The sequence below is a fragment of the Thalassophryne amazonica genome, chromosome 17, assembly GCF_902500255.1.
Source record: "Thalassophryne amazonica chromosome 17, fThaAma1.1, whole genome shotgun sequence".
Taxonomy (NCBI): Eukaryota; Metazoa; Chordata; class Actinopteri; order Batrachoidiformes; family Batrachoididae; genus Thalassophryne; species Thalassophryne amazonica.
Window position 1 is genome coordinate 76,226,348 of NC_047119.1, and position 26,321 is coordinate 76,252,668.

At 42.7% G+C, this 26,321-nt stretch overlaps 1 protein-coding gene across 1 annotated transcript in view; it reads right to left on the reverse strand.

The window, feature by feature from the left end:
• Window positions 1–26,321, reverse strand: part of LOC117529151 (dematin-like) — a 162,934-nt gene that overhangs the window by 27,665 nt on the left and 108,948 nt on the right. The window contains exon 7 of the mRNA XM_034191849.1: window positions 4,322–4,430. Coding sequence (XP_034047740.1) covers window positions 4,322–4,430 — 109 coding nt within the window. The remainder of the gene's footprint in view (window positions 1–4,321; window positions 4,431–26,321) is intronic.

Sequence of the window (26,321 nt, forward strand, 5' to 3'; positions counted from 1 at the left end):
TTAAGCAATACCGTCTAATAATACTGCCTAAGGGAAGCATGTATAAAGTGAATAAAATTGGTCCTAGCACAGAACCTTGTGGAACTCCATAATTAACTTTAGTCTGTGAAGAAGATTCCCCATTTACATGAACAAATTGTAATCTATTGGATAAATATGATTCAAAACACCGCAGCGCAGTGCCTTTAATATCTATGGCATGCTCTAATCTCTGTAATAAAATTTTATGGTCAACAGTATCAAAAGCAGCACTGAGGTCTAACAGAACAAGCACAGAGATGAGTCCACTGTCCGAGGCCATAAGAAGATCATTTGTAACCTTCACTAATGCTGTTTCTGTACTATGATGAATTCTAAAACCTGACTGAAACTCTTCAAATAGACCATTCCTCTGCAGATGATCAGTTAGCTGTTTTACAACTACCCTTTCAAGAATTTTTGAGAGAAAAGGAAGGTTGGAGATTGGCCTATAATTAGCTAAGATAGCTGGGTCAAGTGATGGCTTTTTAAGTAATGGTTTAATTACTGCCACCTTAAAAGTAAGCCTGCAGTCTGAGAGCGAAGCGCTCTATTGGGGTGATATGGTACTACGAGGTCCCTAAGATAAGATGGGACCTGATTATTCAAAACCTTATAAGTAAGAAGAAGAATTTTAAATTCTATTCTAGAATTAACAGGAAGCCAATGAAGAGAGGCCAATATGGGTGAGATATGCTCTCTCCTTCTAGTCCCAGTCAGTACTCTAGCTGCAGCATTTTGAATTAACTGAAGGCTTTATAGGGAACTTTTAGGACAACCTGATAATAATGAATTACAATAGTCCAGCCTAGAGGAAATAAATGCATGAATTAGTTTTTCAGCATCACTCTGAGACAAGACCGTTCTGATTTTAGAGATATTGCATAAATGCAAAAAAGCAGTCCTACATATTTGTTTAATATGCGCTTTGAATGACATATCCTGATCAAAAATGACTCCAAGATTTCTCACAGTATTACTAGAGGTCAGGGTAATGCCATCCAGAGTAAGGATCTGGTTAGACACCATGTTTCTAAGATTTGTGGGGCCAAGTACAATAACTTCAGTTTTATCTGAGTTTAAAAGCAGGAAATTAGAGGTCATCCATGTCTTTATGTCTGTAAGACAATCCTGCAGTTTAGCTAATTGGTGTGTGTCCTCTGGCTTCATGGATAGATAAAGCTGGGTATCATCTGCGTAACAATGAAAATTTAAGCAATACCGTCTAAGAATACTGCCTAAGGGAAGCATGTATAAAGTGAATAAAATTGGTCCTAGCACAGAACCTTGTGGAACTCCATAATTAACTTTAGTCTGTGAAGAAGAGTCCCCATTTACATGAACAAATTGTAATCTATTGGATAAATATGATTCAAAACACCGCAGCGCAGTGCCTTTAATACCTATGGCATGCTCTAATCTCTGTAATAAAATTTTATGGTCAACAGTATCAAAAGCAGCACTGAGGTCTAACAGAACAAGCACAGAGATAAGTCCACTGTCCGAGGCCATAAGAAGATCATTTGTAACCTTCACTAATGCTGTTTCTGTACTATGATGAATTCTAAAACCTGACTGAAACTCTTCAAATAGACCATTCCTCTGCAGATGATCAGTTAGCTGTTTTACAACTACCCTTTCAAGAATTTTTGAGAGAAAAGGAAGGTTGGAGATTGGCCTATAATTAGCTAAGATAGCTGGGTCAAGTGATGGCTTTTTAAGTAATGGTTTAATTACTGCCACCTTAAAAGCCTGTGGTACATAGCCAACTAACAAAGATAGATTGATCATATTTAAGATCGAAGCATTAAATAATGGTAGGACTTCCTTGAGCAGCCTGGTAGGAATGGGGTCTAATAAACATGTTGATGGTTTGGATGAAGTAACTAATGAAAATAACTCAGACAGAACAATCGGAGAGAAAGAGTCTAACCAAATACCGGCATCACTGAAAGCAGCCAAAGATAACGATACGTCTTTGGGATGGTTTTGAGTAATTTTTTCTCTAATAGTTAAAATTTTGTTAGCAAAGAAAGTCATGAAGTCATTACTAGTTAAAGTTAATGGAATACTCAGCTCAATAGAGCTCTGACTCTTTGTCAGCCTGGCTACAGTGCTGAAAAGAAACCTGGGGTTGTTCTTATTTTCTTCAATTAGTGATGAGTAGAAAGATGTCCTAGCTTTACAGAGGACTTTTTTATAGAGCAACAGACTCTTTTTCCAGGCTAAGTGAAGATCTTCTAAATTAGTGAGACGCCATTTCCTCTCCAACTTACGGGTTATCTGCTTTAAGCTACGAGTTTGTGAGTTATACCACGGAGTCAGGCACTTCTGATTTAAAGCTCTCTTTTTTAGAGGAGCTACAGCATCCAAAGTTGTCTTCAATGAGGATGTAAAACTATTGACGAGATACTCTATCTCACTTACAGAGTTTAGGTAGCTACTCTGCACTGTGTTGGTATATGGCATTAGAGAACATAAAGAAGGAATCATATCCTTAAACCTAGTTACAGCGCTTTCTGAAAGACTTCTAGTGTAATGAAACTTATTCCCCACTGCTGGGTAGTCCATCAGAGTAAATGTAAATGTTATTAAGAAATGATCAGACAGAAGGGAGTTTTCAGGGAATACTGTTAAGTCTTCTATTTCCATACCATAAGTCAGAACAAGATCTAAGATATGATTAAAGTGGTGGGTGGACTCATTTACTTTTTGAGCAAAGCCATTAGAGTCTAATAATAGATTAAATGCAGTGTTGAGGCTGTCATTCTCAGCATCTGTGTGGATGTTAAAATCGCCCACTATAATTATCTTATCTGAGCTAAGCACTAAGTCAGACAAAAGGTCTGAAAATTCACAGAGAAACTCACAGTAACGACCAGGTGGACGATAGATAATAACAAATAAAACTGGTTTTTGGGACTTCCAATTTGGATGGACAAGACTAAGAGTCAAGCTTTCAAATGAATTAAAGCTCTGTCTGGGTTTCTGATTAATTAATAAGCTGGAATGGAAGATTGCTGCTAATCCTCCACCTCGGCCCGTGCTACGAGCATTCTGACAGTTAGTGTGACTCGGGGGTGTTGACTCATTTAAACTAACATATTCATCCTGCTGTAACCAGGTTTCTGTAAGGCAGAATAAATCAATATGTTGATCAATTATTATATCATTTACCAACAGGGACTTAGAAGAGAGAGACCTAATGTTTAATAGACCACATTTAACTGTTTTAGTCTGTGGTGCAGTTGAAGGTGCTATATTATTTTTTCTTTTTGAATTTTTATGCTTAAATAGATTTTTGCTGGTTATTGGTAGTCTGGGAGCAGGCACCGTCTCTACGGGGATGGGGTAATGAGGGGATGGCAGGGCGAGAGAAGCTGCAGAGAGGTGTGTAAGACTACAACTCTGCTTCCTGGTCCCAACCCTGGATAGTCACGGTTTGGAGGATTTAAGAAAATTGGCCAGATTTCTAGAAATGAGAGCTGCTCCATCCAAAGTGGGATGGATGCCGTCTCTCCTAACAAGACCAGGTTTTCCCCAGAAGCTTTGCCAATTATCTACGAAGCCCACCTCATTTTTTGGACACCACTCAGACAGCCAGCAATTCAAGGAGAACATGCGGCTAAACATGTCACTCCCGGTCTGATTGGGAGCAAGGCCAACGTGTGTTTTATGGACTTGGAAAAGGTATATGACGAGGTCCCTCAAGGTGTCGTGTGTGTGTGTGTGTGTGTGTGCTGCATGATTATGTGACACCAGAACAGCTGCAATGAATGAGCCTGTCTCTATACGGAACCACATCAGACATGTTCCTGGTGGGTGTTGGACTGCCCCTTCCTGTTTGTGATGTTCATGGACAGGATTTCAAAGCAGCCCATTTAGATGAAGTAAGAGCTGAGCCAGGAGGCAAGACTCTCGATTTACCAATCAATTTACATTTCTATCCTTACCTATGGCTGTGAGCTTTGGATAATGACAGAAGGAACAAGGTCATAGATACAAGCAGTGGAAATGAGATTCCATTGGTTATCTGAGCTATGCTGGGACAGGGAGATAAGCTTGAATATCCAGGACAGACTCGGAGTAGAGCTGTTGCAAGAATGCATCAAAAAGAGCCTGAACCTGAGGTGGTTCAGGCATCCCCTGGTCCTCGATGGTCCCGGTCATCTCCCTAGGGAGGTCTTCTAGGTACATCCAACTGGGAGGAGACCATGGGGAAAACCCAGGACACACTGCTGGGTTTATTTTTCTCAGTTAGCTTGGGAATGCTTCTACACCCCCTAGTCTGCACTGTGCTTACCTGGTCTGTGGAAATGCTGGAGACTGGTGCTACTCTTTCGGCCAGACTGGAACTGCAGTACAGAACCTCCCGGAGAAGCACTCTCACTCTCTGCGCTGCGTGCTTTCAACTAAAGAACACACACACAAAGTAAATTACAAAATGCAGGCACCACTTTGGCCCAAAGTAAACTGAAATTCACATATGAATACTTTCTGAGCTATTTTCGGGGATTTGACTTCAGACCAACTGCTACGATGTTACAAATATTTATATAGCACCCCTTGGGGCAGATTTTGGGATTATCTATCATTGCAATGCAGATGATACTCAGTTATACATGCTGATAACTGCTGGTAATCTCGTTCACATAAAATCCTTAGAAGATTGCCTTGCAGCAGTGAGAAGCTGGATGTCTAGAAACTTCCTACTTTTAAACTCTGATAAGACTGAAATGATGGTTCTTGGTCCAGTGAGACATCGGCATCAATTTGACCAGTTAACTCTTAGCCTAGGCTCGTGTGTCATACATCACACTGACAAAGTGAGGAACCTTGGGGTAATTTTTGATCCTACGTTGTCCTTTGACCTCCACATTAAAGATATTATGAGGACTGCTTTCTTCCACCTGCGAAATATAGTGAAGATTCATCCCATCCTGTCTATGGCTGATGCTGAGACCCTGATTTTTACATTTTGAAGAGACAAAGTACAGGTTTTGGAAGGTGGTTAAGACCCTTTCACACCAGGCCAACATAGAGTTGCATCATGCGCGTCATGATGACACCGAGTTTTGCAGCCACAATACGCTGAGGGATGCAAAGGGCAACATGAAATGGATGCAAAAAATTAAACATGATTAATTTTTTGAGAACTGGATGAAGAAAGGAAGAAGTTTTCATGCAAGTTGAGGCAATGTAACAGCACTTAACGTGACTGGATGCCACACCCACACAAAATAAAGCTACCTGACGCCAATTTATGGTTTCTGCTATGCTCCATTGTTACGAAGCTATAAATCACGCAGCCTGGCTGCAGCTCCTCGGCGCTTCTCATGAGTTCTCTCACGGTTGTGTTAAATAAAGTCCGTCAACTCCTGCTCACAGACCAATCGCCAGGTAGAGGACATGTCCACATCCAGTGTCCTCACAGAGGACATCTCCACATCCACTCACAGACAGCTCGCGCGGGATTGCCAGCTGCAGCTCCGCAATCACAGGAAGAAACTAGAAGAGAAATCAGAGCACACACCTGCAGCTTTAAAATAAAAGCCTTGTCGCTGCATGACGGTGCGCTCATCAGATGTCCTGATCGATGAGGTCTGATCAAATCAGTGGACCTGATCGTAGCAACTGGAGGTTTATGTTGTGTATTGGGGGGCTTGGCTGGACACTGTTTTGTGGCTTTTGTGTTTGAACTGCATTTAAGCCAGCAGTGATCTGGGCTTAAGTGCCGGAGAATACGACCGTGTGACGACCGTTTGAGGATGCTGAGGGCCGCTCCAGAAGCTGACATTGCGCCTGTGAAGGAGGACGAGGGTGAGAGGCAAGCGCTGTCAGCACACGTCAGAGGTGATTATCCTTATAAGCTTATCTGTGAATATAACGTGGCGTTGTTGCGCAGCTAAAATTAAGTATTGAAGAGAATCGTCTCGTTTGCTCCTCACGGCTGTGGCGTGCGGATTGATAATCCTCCACAAGCTGTGAGCAGCTGTTCTTCTGAATTAAGCCTGAAATCAGTCCTGAACGTGTTGCTGATAAGTGTGCCTCTAAATAGTTTTTCTTGATAAAAGTACTGAATAACCTCATCTCTGTTCCTCCTTCACAGAGTACAGTCTTGGAAAAGCCACCTGGGGGGTGTCCCAGGAACTCCTGAGTCCAGAACGTTCAGGCTCCGATCTGTTGAGGCGCTGAGAGAGCGCGCCGCCTCTTCACCCCACCAGACTCATTTATTTTGTATTTTGTGTATAGCACAGTGGGAAGAAAAATAAATTTGTTTCTTTTGGAACTGCTTCTGGCTATTTAGCGCTGGGTTCAGTCAGACGCTGGACCGCTCCTCAACCTGCGTCCAGACAATAACAGTTTAAAAGTTTAGAGTCACAGCGCTTCATTCACAGCAGCCTTTACCACAGCCAGACTCAGCAGCTTCTGGACACAATGAAAATGATCCACCAAGACAAAAAAATAGATAATAATAATAATAATAATAATGAGAAGAAGAAGAAGAAGAAGAAGGTTAAATGACTGTGTTTCTGATGTGCACCACACCGTGCAGTAGAGAACAGAGCGCACCTCCACAGAGGCAGAAAATAGCAGCTTTGGCTACATATGTGGCAGTAATGAAACTGTAAAAAGGTCATGATACAGTCCACTGTTTTCCAAGTGCAGCCAGCAGGAAGGAACTAGGTTTAAATAGCGGCAACATGCGACTGTGTACAGACATTAAAAGCAAATACACGCAGCTGCAAGCAGATCTATGAACATGGAAAAAGGCTGAGTACACGCGCATTTCGGGCATATTTAAACCTCTGGGGCCCACGCCGTCGTATACAATGGCTAAGACCAAGCTCCTGGAAATGATGGGCTGCCAATAGATTTTTATAAAGAATTTGTGGACCTACTAACACCAAGGCTAGTGATAGTTTTTTGAGATGCAATTAAGAGGGGTAATATGCCAGAGAGCATGCAATTTACAGTAATAACCTTGATACATAAGAAAGGTAAAAGCCCACAACAGTGTGGAAATTATCACCCAGTGTCTCTTATAAATGTAGATGCTAAAATACTGGCCAAGGTATTAGCCAGGAGGCTAGAGGTACATTTACCCAACCTGATTCATCTGGATCAGGTAGGGTTTATTAGAGGAAGGTCTTCAGCAGATAACGTACGCAGATTACTACACCTAATCTGGCAGGCAAGGAACTACACTGAACCCATAGTGGCTTTCTCTTTAGATGCAGAGAAAGCTTTTGATAGAGTGGAGTGGACTTACTTGTTCAGAACACTAAACAGGTTTGGATTAGGTCCCTCCTTTATAAATTTGGTTAGTCTCCTATACTGTAATCCCAAGGCCTCGGTTTTGACGAATGGGAATTTATCCTCCTGTTTCCCTTTATTCCGGGGTACAAGACAGGGCTGTCCCCTGAGCCCTCTGCATTTTGCACTGGCACTGGAACCCATAGCAACAGCCATCAGGAAGAAGGGTATTTTAGCTGGAAAATTTGAGCACAAACTATTTCTTTATGCAGATGATATTCTGTTAGTGACTTCAAATCCAGAGACAGCGGTTCCTCAAATTTTGTCTTTAATTGATACTTTCTCTATTCTTTCAGGCTATAAAATAAACTGGGGAAAATCTGAGGCAATGCCACTGTCTAGACTATGCCCACCAAGTATTAGACAGAATTGGCAGTTTAACTGGCTCCCTTCAGGTTTGGTGTACTTGGGGATAAAACTCACACCAGGTTTAAAAGATATTATGACAGAAAATTTACTTCCCACCCTGATAAAAAATTGAGAACACTTTACAGAATTGGGCTAAATCAGGACTATCTCTGCTGGGTAGAATAAATGTCCTGAAAATGATGATTATCCCACAAATTAACTATATTTTGCACTTGCTACCCATAAGTCTCCCATCCCCGTTACTTAAAAAATTCAACATAGCAGTAATTTTTTTTTTATGGGGAGGCAAAAGACGTGGTTTAAACAGAAATAAGATGAATGCTGCAATTGAAGATGGAGGTCTCAATCTTCCAAGAATGGATTGGTATCATTATGCCTTCTCTCTCAACCAGTTGGCTAAAATAGACAGTACAGAAGCCCAAGCCCCTGGCTGGGTTCTGATTGAAAAGGAACTGACGGAGCCTATTCCATTGCAAGCTTTTATCTCTCAAACTGGAGGTGAAAGTCCGTCTGGTAATCCGTTACTGTTATTCGCCAAAGAAACTTGGCAAAGATCACATGATATTATTGGCTCTGACCCCTTTTTTACTAAACAGTCACCCCTTTGGCATAATAAGCAGCTGAAATTAGGGAAAAAAACTTTGTATTGGAAATCATGGGCTATAACAGGGATTATATATGTTGGAGATGTTTTTGAGGGTGACAACTTAATGTCCTTTCAGCAATTGGCTAGTAAATACAAACTCCCCAAACAGGATTTCTGGAAGTATTTGCAGTTACAAAGCTGTATATTGCAACAAAAACAAAAACTTCCACTAGTTACTCAATCCGAGTTACAAAAGATAATGCAGATTAACCGGGGGGTTAAAGGTGGGGCATCTAAATATTATAGTCTCATGAGAAAATCTCATCCACCCAAACTTGAGGCTCTTAAGAGGGCATGGGAGAAGGATTTAGGGGGTGAGATCGTTGGGGAGAAGTGGGAAGAAATTACTACGTCTTGGCATAAGATATCAAGAGAGACACAGACTTGTTTAATTATGTACAAAATTATACATAGAATGTATTGGACCCCCAGTAAGATGGCAAGGTTAAAGCTCTGTGACTCGGAGTTATGCTGGAGATGTGAGAGGTGGGAGGGAACACTTGTACACATGCTGTATGAGTGTGAAATGACACAGAACCTTTGGAAAAAGATAATATTAGTTATCAACAAAGTTCTGGAGATAGATATGCCTCAGGGCCCCACCTTGGTTATTTTAGGTTTGATAGGTGAAAGGAGGTTATCCGGTCAGCAGAACCTATGGTGTAAATTGGCCCTTGTGACAGGTTGTAGGATCATCCTTAGACACTGGAAATCAAAAAATGTTATTCCAATCAATGAATGGTTAGAAGAAATGACCAAAATGGCCAACTATGAACGGTTGACTTTTAGACTGAATGACCAAGAGGAGGTGTTTTTTAAATTATGGGGGCCCTATTTGAACCACTTACAAAATGGGTGATACGTGAAATGTAGTAGTTTGATTTTCATGTGAAGGATGAAATACTCAGACTGTAAAAGATCTTGGCTGTGAAGTGGAGGGGAGAGGTGACTGCGGGAGGAGAGCGGAAGAGTTGGAGAACATTAACCTGGGACTCGTGGTATATATATCTCTCCCGCCACACACCCAACCCCCCCCCCCCCTTTTTTTTTCTCTTTCTCCCCTTTTTCTTGTTGTTAACAATTTACTGTAGCTGTAGTGGGTTTGTTCTTGTCCAACTGTGTGTGTGTGTTGGTTGTGTTGGTTTTACTGTTTTAAAGTTCATAAAGTAATAAAAATTGAATTACAAAAAAACAAAACAAAAAAAACGTTTGAATGATATGAGATAGAAACTTACCTTTTTTTGCTGAAAAGTTAACTCCGCTGACTTTCGAGCCAGCCATTGGCCATCTTTGTACTCCTCATAGAAGCTGTGTGATGACGTGCGCAATGTGAGTGTCCAATCAGAATTGGTTCGCCGTCACATGGTTTTCCAAAATCCAGTCGTAGGGCAGATTTACCTCACGTGAAAAGCCAAAGATTTCAGGAGTGGTGTGGTACTAGTTGGCCCGTTTGAATAGCCCCCTGGGTGCTCCAATGAGTACATAATATTAGTACATACTCAGTGCGCCCTGCGCCATTACGCACAGCGATCAGTGAAAGCAGACAGAGAGCCTCTGATGACAATCTCACGTGCTCAAACAAAGAGTGTGCAACTATCAAGATTGCTCCACTAGTTTGCATGTGAATGTTACTGGATAACTCTGTTGCTTTCTCTGTGTAAAGCACTGTTTACCATATCAATGGACAAAAAAAGCATAGACCATTTTGTATATATTGTTCAAAATGTGCATTTGTGTTTATTGTTTGAACCTTTTTGTTGTACAGTCTTTCGCACAAGACCTCAAATTACCTTTATAAAGTGTCAAAACTGTTGTTTATTATAGTTTGCTGTGTGTTTTGAATAAATGGGTGTGGAAAATTATTTTTTGCTTTATTTTTTCCTTGCCAAACCCTAACCCTAACCCTAATTTTCACTTTAGTTTTTTCCTTGCCTATTTTTGATTGCAAACCTTTTTTACACATAAAACACAACAAAAACATATATATTCTGAAAGCACAGGTTGTCCTGAAAAAAGAGAAAACTTGATTGTGGGATGCAGGGAGAGCTGATAATAGCAATAATAAAACATTTATGCCAGGCGAGTGAACTGTCCAAAAAATGCCCTCGGACCCCAGAGGGTTAAATGAAACAACGCTGCAATACACAGCTCTATGAATATGCCAGTGTGAAAGGGGCTTCAGACAGATCACGAACTACAAACCAACCCCCACCAACTCTGCAAAGGACCCTTGTCTGGCAAACCAGCTGAATGAGTTTTACTGCAGATTTGAAAGACAATGGGATAGTCCTATTACCATCCCCCATAACAACAATCTGCTCCAACCCACCAGCACCTCCTAACTCTCCCCAGCTGGGATGTGCTCCACCAATACAACTGCTCACAGCAGCCCCCCCCCCCACTTCCTCTCCCACCACACCCCTCTCCATTCATGAAAGGGATGTCAACAATCTGTTCAAGAGACAGGACCCATGCAAAGCAGCCGAACGTGACTCTGTCTCCCCATCCATACTGCAGAGTTGTGCAGACCAACTATCTCCGGTGTTCACAGACATCTTTAACACCTCACTGTAGACATGCCAGGTGCCAGCATGCTTCAAGGCCTCCACCATCATCCCCATCTTCAAAAAACAAAGACCTTCAGGACTTAATGACTACAGACCCATCACCCGGACCTCTGTGGTGATGAAGACTTTTGAGCACCTTGTTCTCACACACCTCAAGGCCATCTCTGACCCACTCCTGGATCCCCTGCAGTTCGCCTACAGAGCCAACAGGTCTGTAGATGACGCTGTCAACACGGCACTCCACTTCATTCTCCAACATCAGGATTCTGTTTGTGAACCTCAGCTCACAATATGATCATCCCGGCCCTGCTGCAGTACACGCTCTCTCAGCTTGGCGTGCCCAACACCACCTGCAGGCAGATCACTGACTTCCTGCTCAACAGGAAGCAGCATATCAATCAATCAATTTTTTTATAGAGCGCCAAATCACAACAAACAGTTGCCCCAAGGCGCTTTATATTGTAAGGCAAGGCCATACAATAATTATGTAAAACCCCAACGGTCAAAACGACCCCCTGTGAGCAAGCACTTGGCTACAGTGGGAAGGAAAAACTCCCTTTTAACAGGAAGAAACCTCCAGCAGAACCAGGCTCAGGGAGGGGCAGTCTTCTGCTGGGACTGGTTGGGGCTGAGGGAGAGAACCAGGAAAAAGACATGCTGTGGAGGGGAGCAGAGATCGATCACTAATGATTAAATGCAGAGTGGTGCATACAGAGCAAAAAGAGAAAGAAACAGTGCATCATGGGAACCCCCCAGCAGTCTACGTCTATAGCAGCATAACTAAGGGATGGTTCAGGGTCACCTGATCCAGCCCTAACTATAAGCTTTAGCAAAAAGGAAAGTTTTAAGCCTAATCTTAAAAGTAGAGAGGGTGTCTGTCTCCCTGATCTGAATTGGGAGCTGGTTCCACAGGAGAGGAGCCTGAAAGCTGAAGGCTCTGCCTCCCATTCTACTCTTACAAACCCTAGGAACTACAAGTAAGCCTGCAGTCTGAGAGCGAAGCGCTCTATTGGGGTGATATGGTACTACGAGGTCCCTAAGATAAGATGGGACCTGATTATTCAAAACCTTATAAGTAAGAAGAAGAAATTTAAATTCTATTCTAGAATTAACAGGAAGCCAATGAAGAGAGGCCAATATGGGTGAGATATGCTCTCTCCTTCTAGTCCCCGTCAGTACTCTAGCTGCAGCATTTTGAATTAACTGAAGGCTTTTTAGGGAACTTTTAGGACAACCTGATAATAATGAATTACAATAGTCCAGCCTAGAGGAAATAAATGCATGAATTAGTTTTTCAGCATCACTCTGAGACAACACCTTTCTAATTTTAGAGATATTGCGTAAATGCAAAAAAGCAGTCCTACATATTTGTTTAATATGCACTTTGAATGACATATCCTGATCAAAAATGACTCCAAGATTTCTCACAGTATTACTAGAGGTCAGGGTAATGCCATCCACAGTAAGGATCTGGTTAGACACCATGTTTCTAAGATTTGTGGGGCCAAGTACAATAACTTCAGTTTTATCTGAGTTTAAAAGCAGGAAATTAGAGGTCATCCATGTCTTTATGTCTGTAAGACAATCCTGCAGTTTAGCTAATTGGTGTGTGTCCTCTGGCTTCATGGATAGATAAAGCTGGGTATCATCTGCGTAACAATGAAAATTTAAGCAATACCGTCTAATAATACTGCCTAAGGGAAGCATGTATAAAGTGAATAAAATTGGTCCTAGCACAGAACCTTGTGGAACTCCATAATTAACTTTAGTCTGTGAAGAAGATTCCCCATTTACATGAACAAATTGTAATCTATTAGACAAATATGATTCAAACCACCGCAGCGCAGTGCCTTTAATACCTATGGCATGCTCTAATCTCTGTAATAAAATTTTATGGTCAACAGTATCAAAAGCAGCACTGAGGTCTAACAGAACAAGCACAGAGATGAGTCCACTGTCCGAGGCCATAAGAAGATCATTTGTAACCTTCACTAATGCTGTTTCTGTACTATGATGAATTCTAAAACCTGACTGAAACTCTTCAAATAGACCATTCCTCTGCAGATGATCAGTTAGCTGTTTTACAACTACCCTTTCAAGAATTTTTGAGAGAAAAGGAAGGTTGGAGATTGGCCTATAATTAGCTAAGATAGCTGGGTCAAGTGATGGCTTTTTAAGTAATGGTTTAATTACTGCCACCTTAAAAGCCTGTGGTACATAGCCAACTAACAAAGATAGATTGATCATATTTAAGATCGAAGCATTAAATAATGGTAGGGCTTCCTTGAGCAGCCTGGTAGGAATGGGGTCTAATAAACATGTTGATGGTTTGGATGAAGTAACTAATGAAAATAACTCAGACAGAACAATCGGAGAGAAAGAGTCTAACCAAATACCGGCATCACTGAAAGCAGCCAAAGATAACGATACGTCTTTGGGATGGTTATGAGTAATTTTTTCACTAATAGTTAAAATTTTGTTAGCAAAGAAAGTCATGAAGTCATTACTAGTTAAAGATAATGGAATACTCAGCTCAATAGAGCTCTGACTCTTTGTCAGCCTGGCTACAGTGCTGAAAAGAAACCTGGGGTTGTTCTTATTTTCTTCAATTAGTGATGAGTAGAAAGATGTCCTAGCTTTACGGAGGGCTTTTTTATAGAGCAACAGACTCTTTTTCCAGGCTAAGTGAAGATCTTCTAAATTAGTGAGACGCCATTTCCTCTCCAACTTACGGGTTATCTGCTTTAAGCTACGAGTTTGTGAGTTATACCACGGAGTCAGGCACTTCTGATTTAAAGCTCTCTTTTTTAGAGGAGCTACAGCATCCAAAGTTGTCTTCAATGAGGATGTAAAACTATTGATGAGATACTCTATCTCACTTACAGAGTTTAGGTAGCTACTCTGCACTGTGTTGGTATATGGCATTAGAGAACATAAAGAAGGAATCATATCCTTAAACCTAGTTACAGCGCTTTCTGAAAGACTTCTAGTGTAATGAAACTTATTCCCCACTGCTGGGTAGTCCATCAGAGTAAATGTAAATGTTATTAAGAAATGATCAGACAGAAGGGAGTTTTCAGGGAATACTGTTAAGTCTTCTATTTCCATACCATAAGTCAGAACAAGATCTAAGATATGATTAAAGTGGTGGGTGGACTCATTTACTTTTTGAGCAAAACCAATAGAGTCTAATAATAGATTAAATGCAGTGTTGAGGCTGTCATTCTCAGCATCTGTGTGGATGTTAAAATCTCCCACTATAATTATCTTATCTGACCTAAGCACTAAGTCAGACAAAAGGTCTGAAAATTCACAGAGAAACTCACAGTAACGACCAGGTGGACGATAGTTAATAACAAATAAAACTGGTTTTTGGGACTTCCAATTTGGATGGACAAGACTAAGAGACAAGCTTTCAAATGAATTAAAGCTCTGTCTGGGTTTTTGATTAATTAATAAGCTGGAATGGAAGATTGCTGCTAATCCTCCGCCCCGGCCCGTGCTACGAGCATTCTGACAGTTAGTGTGACTCGGGGGTGTTGACTCATTTAAACTAACATATTCATCCTGCTGCAACCAGGTTTCTGTAAGGCAGAATAAATCAATATGTTGATCAATTATTATATCATTTACCAACAGGGACTTAGAAGAGAGAGACCTAATGTTTAATAGACCACATTTAACTGTTTTAGTCTGTGGTGCAGTTGAAGGTGCTATATTATTTTTTCTTTTTGAATTTTTATGCTTAAATAGATTTTTGCTGGTTATTGGTAGTCTGGGAGCAGGCACCGTCTCTACGGGGATGGGGTAATGAGGGGATGGCAGGGGGAGAGAAGCTGCAGAGAGGTGTGTAAGACTACAACTCTGCTTCCTGGTCCCAACCCTGGATAGTCACGGTTTGGAGGATTTAAGAAAATTGGCCAGATTTCTAGAAATGAGAGCTGCTCCATCCAAAGTGGGATGGATGCCATCTCTCCTAACAAGACCAGGTTTTCCCCAGAAGCTTTGCCAATTATCTATGAAGCCCACCTCATGTTTTGGACACCACTCAGACAGCCAGCAATTCAAGGAGAACATGCGGCTAAACATGTCACTCCCGGTCTGATTGGGGAGGGGCCCAGAGAAAACTACAGAGTCCGACATTGTTTTTGCAAAGTTACACACCGATTTAATGTTAATTTTAGTGACCTCCGATTGGCGTAACCGGGTGTCATTACTGCCGACGTGAATTACAATCTTACCAAATTTACGCTTAGCCTTAGCCAGCAGTTTCAAATTTCCTTCAATGTTGCCTGCTCTGGCCCCCGGAAGACAATTGACTATGGTTGCTGGTGTCGCTAACTTCACATTTCGCAAAACAGAGTCGCCAATAACCAGAGTTTGATCCTCGGCGGGTGTGTCGTCGAGTGGGGAAAAACGGTTAGAGATGTGAACGGGTTGGCGGTGTACAGGGGGCTTCTGTTTAGGGCTACGCTTTCTCCTCACAGTCACCCAGTCAGCCTGCTTTCCCGGCTGCTCGGGATCTGCCAGGGGGTAACTAACGGCGGCTAAGCTACCTTGGTCCGCACCGACTACAGGGGCCTGGCTAGCTGTAGAATTTTCCACGGTGCGGAGCCGAGTCTCCAATTCGCCCAGCCTGGCCTCCAAAGCTACGAATAAGCTACACTTATTACAAGTACCGTTACTGCTAAAGGAGGCCGAGGAATAACTAAACATTTCACACCCAGAGCAGAAAAGTGCGGGAGAGACAGGAGAAGCCGCCATGCTAAATCGGCTAAGAGCTAGTAGCTACGCTAAACTAGCGGATTCCTAAAAACACGCAAAGTGAATAATGTGTAAATAATTTAGAGGTGATTCAGCAGAAGGAGTGCTTTAGTTAAGGCACGTAAAGATTACACTGGGAAACAAATCGTAATCTAGATAACTAGATCAATCTAACTGCGCAGATTAAACAGCTAACAGATACAGAAAAACACTGCTGTGCTCCGGAACAGGAAGTGATACAATACCGCAGTGAGAGCCAACCACCAGTAGAGGCAAGCAAGGAGCATATGAAGCTCTTGGAGATGTGCCTCTCCCCCAGCATATGAAGCTGGGGGAGAGGCACATCTCCAACACATGGCCCATCAGCATCAGATCCCCCAAGGCTGCATCCTTTCTCCTCTACTCTTCTCCCTGTACACCAACAGCTGCACCTCCAGTCACCAGTCTGTGAAGCTCCTGAAGTTTGCAGATGATACAACTCTCATCAAATTCATCTCTGATGGAGACGAGTCTGCCTACAGATGGGTGATCAATCACCTGGTGTCCTGGTGCAGACAGACCAACCTGGAGCTCAGTGCCCTCAAGACAGTGGAGATGGTTATTGACTTCAGAAAGAACCCAGTCCCGGTCAACCCCATCACCCTGTCTGCCTCCCCAGTCACCATTGTAGAGTCCTTCTGCTACCTGGGGATCACCATCACCCAGGACCTCAAGTGGGAGCTGAACATCAGCTCTCTTACCAAGAGAGCACAACAGAGGATGGACTTTCTGCAGCAGCTGAGGAAGTTCAGCCTGCCAACATCAATGATGGTGAAGTTCTACACTGCCATCACTGAGTCCATCATCTTCTCCTCCATCACTGTCTGGTATGCTGCTGCCACTGCTAAGGACAGGAACAGACTGCAGCATATCATCCACGCAGAAGAGAAGGTGATCAACTGTAATCTGCCATCTCTACAGGACCTGTACACCTCCAGGGACCTGAGGCGAGCAAGGAAGATAGAGGCCGATCTCTCTCACCCAGGACATAAACGTTTTGTCACCCTCCCCTCTGGCAGGCAGCTGAGGTCCACCAGGACTAAAACCACAAGACACAAAATCAACTTCTTTCCTTCCACAGCTGAACTAATAAATAATGCCAGAGACCCCATTTACCCTGCCTCCACCCACCCACTCCCACAAAGTACAGATTGGTCATCGCTGCACTGAAAGGTACTGTACATCACACCAGTCACCTGTTTTTGCACAGTCCCATTCCACAACATTAAATTTATTTAAAAGTGAGTATAGTATTGCCTATTTGACCTCTTTACTTTTTACAGAAGTTTTTTCTTTTCTTATCGTTTATGCACCAATAACACCAGATCAAATTCACTGTGTGTGCAAACTTACTTGGCAATAAATCTGATTTCGACTCTGACTGTTTTGTCTAGATTGGACTACTGCCATGTTCTATTTTCTGGTTTACTGCATTCCAGCATTTGGGGTCTCAGATTGGATCAAAATGCTGCTGCCAGAGTCTTGACAGGAAGCAGAAAGTTCAACCACATTACACGCATTTTGGCGTCTCTTCATGTCTTGGCATCTCTTCTTCTTTTGGCATCGCTTCCTGTACGTACATACATACATACATATATATATATATATATATATATATATATATACACGAGGTCTATCAGAAAAGTATCCTACCTTTTTATTTTTTAAAAAACTATATGGATTTGATTACGATGGTGCGATTACACCAATCATGCTTGAACCCTCGTGCGCATGCGTGAGTTTTTTCACGCGTGTTGGTGACGTCATTTCCCTGTGGGCAGGCCTTGACTGAGATGTGGTCCCGCCCTCTCGGCTGAATTCCTTTGTTTCACACGCTGCTTGAGACGGCGCGCGTTGCTTTATCAAAATTTTTTCTGGACCTGTGAGGAATATCCGAGTGGACACTATTCGAGAAATTAAGCTGGTTTTCGGTGAAAAGTTTAACGGCTGATGAGAGATTATGGGGTGTTTCTGTCGGTGTAAGGACTTCCCACGGAGCGGGACGTCGCGCAGCGCTTCCACGCGCTGTCGTTGGCCTGTTTCGACCTGAAAACATCCTAATTTAAGGCTTAATTCACCCAGAACGTCGCGAGAGAACAGAGGAGATTCAGAACAGGCCAGCATGAGGACTTTATGCGGACATTCCACTGTTTAAGGACATTTTGTAATGAAAGACGTGCACGCAAATTCGCCGAGTTGTTTCTGTGACGACTCGGCGAATCTGTGTGTGCCGCGACAGGAAAAACACCTCTGTGTTGAAAACCATTTGTAAAATTCAGGCGGCTTTTGATGGCTTTCAACAAGTGAGTAACTGAGAAATTGTTTAACAGCTTGGGCATGTTCCAACTTGTCCGTTAAGGTTTCCAACGGAGGTGTTTTTCCTGTCGCGACCCCCCGCGGTCGGGTCCGGCCCGACATGCGACTCTGCCCGCACGTTCTTTCATTACAAAATGTCCATTAACAATGGAATGTCAGAATAAACTCCTCATGCTGACTTCTTCTGAAAGTTCTCTGTTCTCTGACGACTTACTGGGTCAACAGAGCCTGAAATGTGGAAGTTTTCAACTTGAAACAGCTAGACGCTGTCGCCTCGAAGTGCAGATCGCCATCAGGCGCCGTGGGCTGTCCTTACGGCGACACTACCAGACCAAAATCTCTCATCAGCCGTTAAAATTTTTACCGAAAACCAGCTGAATTTATCGAATGGTGCATGCCTTTGCTGAAAACCATCAGGACCCGCTCCAGCTGGTGTCCTCTCTCTTCAACCAGATCCAATGACTTGTTTTCTCAACAGTCTCCTGTAGAGCTTTTGTCATGGCATTGCCTTTCTTCAGCTCAAGTCCAGCCACTCCAATCCACTTTCTCACACTAGTCACAATGAAACCTCTGCAGCTGACTTTGACTGGGAAATGACCTTCCATCCCTCCTCCTTGCATTCTTTTCCAAGGGCCTCATAACAGTTTACTTTCCGCTCATGTGCCACACAGATATTATCTTTGTGCAGCACAGTGAGTTCCACCAGGTGCACCTCTTTCTCTTCCTAGCCAGGTCTGGCTTTTTTCTTGTTGGGATGGGGAAGAATCTCTCCAGCTCTGCAGCTACCTCCCATTGACCACCACTCTGGCCTTCTGTGGCTTGGCTCGCCTTCTTTCTGTCATGAACCTTTAATCCTTGCAGTACAAACTCGATCTTGCACAGTCCATGTTTCTGCTTCTTAGGAGCATATTTTCCCTCTTCCGCCTGCTCCTGCGCCACCTTGGTGAACACTTTCAGCACCTGATTGTGTCTCCAGTTGTATCTGTTCAGAGCCAGGTGGCAGTTTGAGAGGATATGCTTCATGGTTCTGAATTTGCTGCACCTACACTTATATTCCTGGACCTTCCATCTGACTAGGTTCACTGGCAAAGGTAGAACATTGTAGATGGACCAGATAAGAAAGCTTAGTCTTGATGTCCCAGCAGAAGACTGCCCCTCCCTGAGCCTGGTTCTGCTGGAGGTTTCTTCCTGTTAAAAGGGAGTTTTTCCTTCCCACTGTCGCCAAGTGCTTGCTCATAGGGGGTCGTTTTGACCATTGGGGTTTTTCTGTGATTATTGTATGGCTTTTGCCTTGCAATATAAAGCGCTTTGGGGCAACTGTTGTTGTGATTTGGCGCTATATAAATAAAATTGATTTGATTTGATTTGATGTGTTCCAATTCCAGATCTTGCTCCATCAGATCTTTCTTTTGACTACATGCTCTTCTCACCCGGTCACCTGTCCTTGCTAGGCACACTGTATGAGATGAACCTCTCTCCTCTCAGCCTCCATCTTTTGCACCTGCCCTGCTGCAGCTGTTCTCCTGTCCCATTCAGATATTTTCCAGAATGGTCTGAAGTCGCCACTGCCTAGTCCCAACTTGTCAGTCTGTGCTGGCGGACAATGCTTCCTTGCTCCAATAAAGAGATGATCTTGTCAGCTGCACCCTCCGCCTTCTACTTTCTCACTGTTCTAACATCCAGTGGCTTGTCACTGATTTCTTGGTCCGTCGACTACCTCAGCATCATCACTGTCCTGACCTTTCCTGCCTTGTAGATCTCTATTATGGATGTGAGGGGTAACTGTGGCATGCCTTTCTGCCTTTCTGCGTCTCACTAATTTAGAAGATCTTCACTTAGCCTGGAAAAAGAGTTTGTTGCTCTATAAAAAAGCCCTCCGTAAAGCTAGGACATCTTTCTACTCATCACTAATTGAAGAAAATAAGAACAACCCCAGGTTTCTTTTCAGCACTGTAGCCAGGCTGACAAAGAGTCAGAGCTCTATTGAGCTGAGTATTCCATTAACTTTAACTAGTAATGACTTCATGACTTTCTTTGCTAACAAAATTTTGACTATTAGAGAAAAAATTACTCATAACCATCCCAAAGATGTATCGTTATCTTTGGCTGCTTTCAGTGATGCCGGTATTTGGTTAGACTCTTTCTCTCCGATTGTTCTGTCTGAGTTATTTTCATTAGTTACTTCATCCAAACCATCAACATGTTTATTAGACCCCATTCCTGCCAGGCTGCTCAAGGAAGTCCTACCATTTTTCAATGCTTCAATCTTAAATATGATCAATCTATCTTTGTTAGTTGGTTATGTACCACAGGCCTTTAAGGTGGCAGTAATTAAACCATTACTTAAAAAGCCATCACTTGACCCAGCTATCTTAGCTAATTATAGGCCAATCTCCAACCTTCCTTTTCTCTCAAAGATTCTTGAGAGGGTAGTTGTAAAACAGCTAACTGATCACCTGAAGAGGAATGGTCTATTTGAAGAGTTTCAGTCAGGTTTTAGAATTCATCATAGTACAGAAACAGCATTAGTGAAGGTTACAAATGATCTTCTTATGGCTTCGGACAGTGGACTTATCTCTGTGCTTGTTTTGTTGGACCTCAGTGCTGCTTTTGATACTGTTGACCATAAAATTTTATTACAGAGATTAGAGCATGTCATAGGTATTAAAGGCACTGCGCTGCGGTGGTTTGAATCATATTTGTCTAATAGATTACAGTTTGTTCATGTAAATGGGGAATCTTCTTCACAGACTAAAGTTAATTATGGAGTTCCACAAGGTTCTGTGCTAGGACCAATTTTATTCACTTTATACATGCTTCCCTTAGGCAGTATTATTAGACGGTATTGCTTAAATTTTCATTGTTACGCAGATGATACCCAGCTTTATCTATCCATGAAGCCAGAGCATACACACCAATTAGCTAAACTGCAGGATTGTCTTACAGACATAAAGACATGGATGACCTCTAATTTCCTGCTTTTAAACTCAGATAAAACTGAAGTTATTGTACTTGGCCCCACAAATCTTAGAAGCATGGTGTCTAACCAGATCGTTACTCTGGATGGCATTTCCCTGATCTCTAGTAATACTGTGAGAAATCTTGGAGTCATTTTTGATCAGGATATGTCATTCAAAGCGCATATTAAACAAATATGTAGGACTGCTTTTTTGCATTTACGCAATATCTCTAAAATCAGAAAGGTCTTGTCTCAGAGTGATGCTGAAAAACTAATTCATGCATTTATTTCCTCTAGGCTGGACTATTGTAATTCATTATTATCAGGTTGTCCTAAAAGTTCCCTAAAAAGCCTTCAGTTGGTTCAGAATGCTGCAGCTAGAGTACTGACGGGGACTAGCAGGAGAGAGCATATCTCACCCGTGTTGGCCTCTCTTCATTGGCTTCCTGTTAATTCTAGAATAGAATTTAAAATTCTTCTTCTTACTTATAAGGTTTTGAATAATCAGGTCCCATCTTATCTTAGGGACCTCGTAGTACCATATTACCCCATTAGAGCGCTTCGCTCTCAGACTGCAGGCTTACTTGTAGTTCCTAGGGTTTGTAAGAGTAGAATGGGAGGCAGAGCCTTCAGCTTTCAGGCTCCTCTCCTGTGGAACCAGCTCCCAATTCAGATCAGGGAGACAGATACCCTCTCTACTTTTAAGATTAGGCTTAAAACTTTCCTTTTCGCTAAGGCTTATAGTTAGGGCTGGATCAGGTGACCCTGAACCATCCCTTGGTTATGCTGCTTTAGACGTAGACTGTGGGGGGGTTCCCATGATGCACTGTTTCTTTCTCTTTTTGCTCCGTATGCATCACTCTGCATTTAATCATTAGTGATCGATCTCTGCTCCCCTCCACAGCATGTCTTTTTCCTGGTTCTTTCCCTCAGCCCCAACCAGTCTCAGCAGAAGACTGCCCCTCCCTGAGCCTGGTTCTGCTGGAGGGTTCTTCCTGTTAAAAGGGAGTTTTTCCTTCCCACTGTGGCCAAGTGCTTGCTCATAGGGGGTCGTTTTGACCGTTGGGGTTTTTCATAATTATTGTATGGCCTTGCCTTACAATATAGAGCGCCTTGGGGCAACTGTTTGTTGTGATTTGGCGCTATATAAGAAAAAAGTTGATTGATTGATTGATTTATTTATAAAGCGCTTTACAGCACCGATTGGTGTCCAAAGTGCTTAACATTAAAAACACAAATTCACAAAAATAAAACACATATAAATTAAAATTTTCAAACACATAAAAAAGAACATAAAAATAACAGAACATGTCACCTCCCCACTAAGTGATTTAAAAAGTGCTAGGTCAGGAATAGTACGTAACTCAAGAGGTAGCTCGTTCCACAGTCTGGGTTCAGCTATATCTTGACCTTGGAACATCTAAGTAAAGCTGGCCAGACGCCCTTAATGTCCTACTGTAGGTGCGCAAAGTTAAAATTTCAGACAAGTAGGGAGGTGCAAGGCCATAAATAGCTTTAAAAACAAACATTAAAATTTTAAAATCAATTCTAAAACGAACTGGAAGCCAGTGGAGTGAGTACAGGACGGGCGTAATATACTCACGTCTAAAAGTGTTTGCTAAAAGACGAGCAGCAGCATTCTGCACCAACTGGAGACGTGCAAGAGACGACTGATTAATGCCCGAATAAAGTGCATTACAATAATCAAGTCTGGAGCTGATGAAAGCATGAATGGCGTCTCAAGATCACGTCTACTGAGAAAGTGCTTTATTTTAGCCAAAAGGCGAAGTTGGAAAAAACTAGCTTTGACAACAGAGTTTATCTGTTGATCGAACCTCAAAACGCAACACTTTTGGTTTTGCTCCCAGTTTGTATGAGATGAACTCAAAGATTTAAAACTTTTTCCACATACACAATATCACCATTTCCCTCAAATATTGTTCACAAACCAGTCTAAATCTGTGATAGTGAGCACTTCTCCTTTGCTGAGATAATCCATCCCACCTCACAGGTGTGCCATATCAAGATGCTGATTAGACACCATGATTAGTGCACAGGTGTGCCTTAGACTGCCCACAATAAAAGGCCACTCTGAAAGGTGCAGTTTTGTTTTATTGGGGGGGGGGATACCAGTCATGCAGTGCAACACATCTCCTTCGCATAGAGTTGATCAGGTTGTCAATTGTGGCCTGTGGAAGGTTGGTCCACTCCTCTTCAATGGCTGTGCGAAGTTGCTGGATATTGGCAGGAACTGGTATACGCTGTCATGATGACGAACTGGAGTCAGGTCGAGACCCCGATGAGGACGACGAGCATGCAGATGAGCTTCCCTGAGACGGTTTCTGACAGTTTGTGCAGAAATTCTTTGGTTATGCAAACCGATTGTTTCAGCAGCTGTCCGAGTGGCTGGTCTCAGACGATCTTGGAGGTGAACATGCTGGATGTGGAGGTCCTGGGCTGGTGTGGTTACATGTGGTCTGCGATTGTGAGGCTGGTTGGATGTACTGCCAAATTCTCTGAAACGCCTTTGGAGACGGCTTATGGTAGAGAAATGAACATTCAATACACGAGCAACAGCTCTGGTTGACATTCCTGCTGTCAGCATGCCAATTGCACGCTCCCTCAAATCTTGCGACATCTGTGGCATTGTGCTGTGTGATAAAACTGCACCTTTCAGAGTGGCCTTTTATTGTGGGCAGTCTAAGGCACACCTGTGCACTAATCATGGTGTCTAATCAGCATCTTGATATGGCACACCTGTGAGGTGGGATGGATTATCTCAACAAAGGAGAAGTGCTCACTATCACAGATTTAGACTGGTTTGTGAACAATATTTGAGGGAAATAGTGATATTGTGTATGTGGAAAAAGCTTTAGATCTTTGAGTTCATCTCATACAAAATGGGAGCAAAACCAAAAGTGTTGCATTTATATTTTTGTTGAGTATAGTTAGCCAAAGCACCAAAATTACCACATTTGGTATGCCAGAGCGCTCAAACACCATGATCTCAGTTTTACCATCATTCAGGTAAAGGAAGTTTTGGGACAGCCACTGCTTTACATCACGAATACAATTAATTAATGATGACAAAGCATCACTTCCATTAGTCCTCACAGGCAGATAGATTTGCAGATCATCTGCATAACAATGAAAGGACAGGTTGTGCTGGGTTATAACTGACCCCAATGGCAGAATGTACAAAGAAAACAGAATCGGCCCAAGGACAGAACCCTGTGGCACTCCACAAGACAGATGAACAGTTGATGAGGAAAGGTCCCCAATCATGACAGAAAAGCTCCTTTCAGCCAAATATGAGCTAAACCACTTAAGTGCAGTACCCTGAATGCCAATAAAATGTTCTAACCGGGAGACAAGTACTGTGTGATCCACAGTATCAAAAGCTGCTGTGAGGTCCAACAGAACCAGCACAGCAGGATTTCCTGCATCCACAGACAAAGTGATGTCATTATGAACTTTTAAAAGTGCTGACTCAGTGCTGTGTCGTGATCTAAACCCAGATTGGAGTTTTTCAAGGATGAGATTGTCTTCTAAAAATGATTGTAACTGTAAAAAGACAACCTTTTCTAAAACCTTAGACAGAAATGGCAGATGAGACACAGGTCTAAAATTAGATAAAACTGATGAGTCCAGGTGAGGTTTTTTAAGAAGAGGTCGAACCACAGCATGTTTAAAAGCAGCTGGAACAGACCCTGATCTAAGACAAGCATTGATAAAAGTTAGGAGACCCGCCCCAACAGTATTAAAAACCTCCTTCAGCACCTCAGCTGGAACAACATCTGAAGGACAACTTGTAGATTTTATGTGTTTTACAACATCAGCGAGAGATGCAAAAGAAATGGGCTCAAACTGTTCGAGCACAGCAGAATGTGCACAAGGAGCAGACAAGTCAACATTACAGCTCTGATCAGCGTTCTGTCTGACTGATGAAACCTTATCAATAAAAAACTGAAGAAACTCCTCACAGGTTGTGGTTGTAGCGTCCATCAAAACAGAGGTGTGTGGATTTACAACTGAGTTTATAGTCTGAAATAACACACTGGGACGATGACAACTGCTGAAATAATATGAGACAGATATTGTGCTTTTGCCTCCTTCACAGCCTTCTGATAGTCAGTTAGACTGTCCCTCAGAAAACCCAGAGACACCTGTAGTTTGTCCTTTTTCCATTTTCTCTCCGCCTGTCTGCAGCGTTGCCTGAGGGCACGGGTCGTGGCATTTAACCAGGGGTCGGATTTTGATTTCCTGGATTTGCAGCGCATCGGTGCAACAGAGTCCAAAATGACTGTGCATGTAGAGTGGAAAGAAGAGAGGATGTTATCTGGGAGTAATGGAGAAACCAGTCCATTCATGGCATAAAACTGAGAGTCCATGACGGCAGCAGCAAAGTCCCTCGCTGTCGAGGAGGTGACCAAACGGCGACGAGAGACAGGAACAAGTGGCTTACTAGCAGATGGAGGAGCAATAAATTAAAAAAATAACAGGAAAGTGATCTGAAATAGCAGCGTCTGATATGTCCTTAAGTGAAACTGAGAGCCCAAAAGAAATAACCAGGTCCAATTATGTGTTGGTCCATCCACAACTTGTGTTAGACCAAAAGAGTTCAGGAGGCTTTTAAAATCATCAGCCAGCTGATTAGGACAACAGATATGAATATTAAAATCACCACAGACCACAAATTTATCATATTTTGGGATAAAATCTGCCAGAAACTCAGAAAACTCCTGAATAAAATCCTTATTAAATTTTGGTGGACGATAAACAACAGCACAGAGCACAGGACAGTCGAACTCCATCACAAACAACTGAAGTTCAAAAGTGGAGTAGGCATTAGAAGATAAAAATCAGCATTTAAAGCTGTTAAAAACCGTGGCCACACCCCCACCTCGACCTGATGCTCGCGGGGAGCTGAAAAATGAGCAGCCGGGGGGGACGAGCTCAGAAAAGGCGCTATTTTCACCTGGTTTCAACCAGGTCTTCGTTAACAGGAAAAAGTCCAGATCACGACTGGAGAAAAAGTCATTCAAAATGAAAGTCTTACTTGTGAGTGACCTTGTGTTGATGAGCGCCACACGGACTGAGCGCACGTCAGTCTGCTGGGAGACACAACTGAGCAGCGCAGATTCTCCTGCACGCAGCCACAACTGCAGCTCCTCACAGGACGGCGACGCGGAAGTAGAGACCCGGCATCCCGGACAACCGGCCGGAGCCACCGATAGCAAAAAGTCAGGGAACGCCGCACGTCGTAGCCGTCATATGGTGTGAAGAATCCGGCCATGAATTGTCATGGAGCATGTTTGCAGGAAAC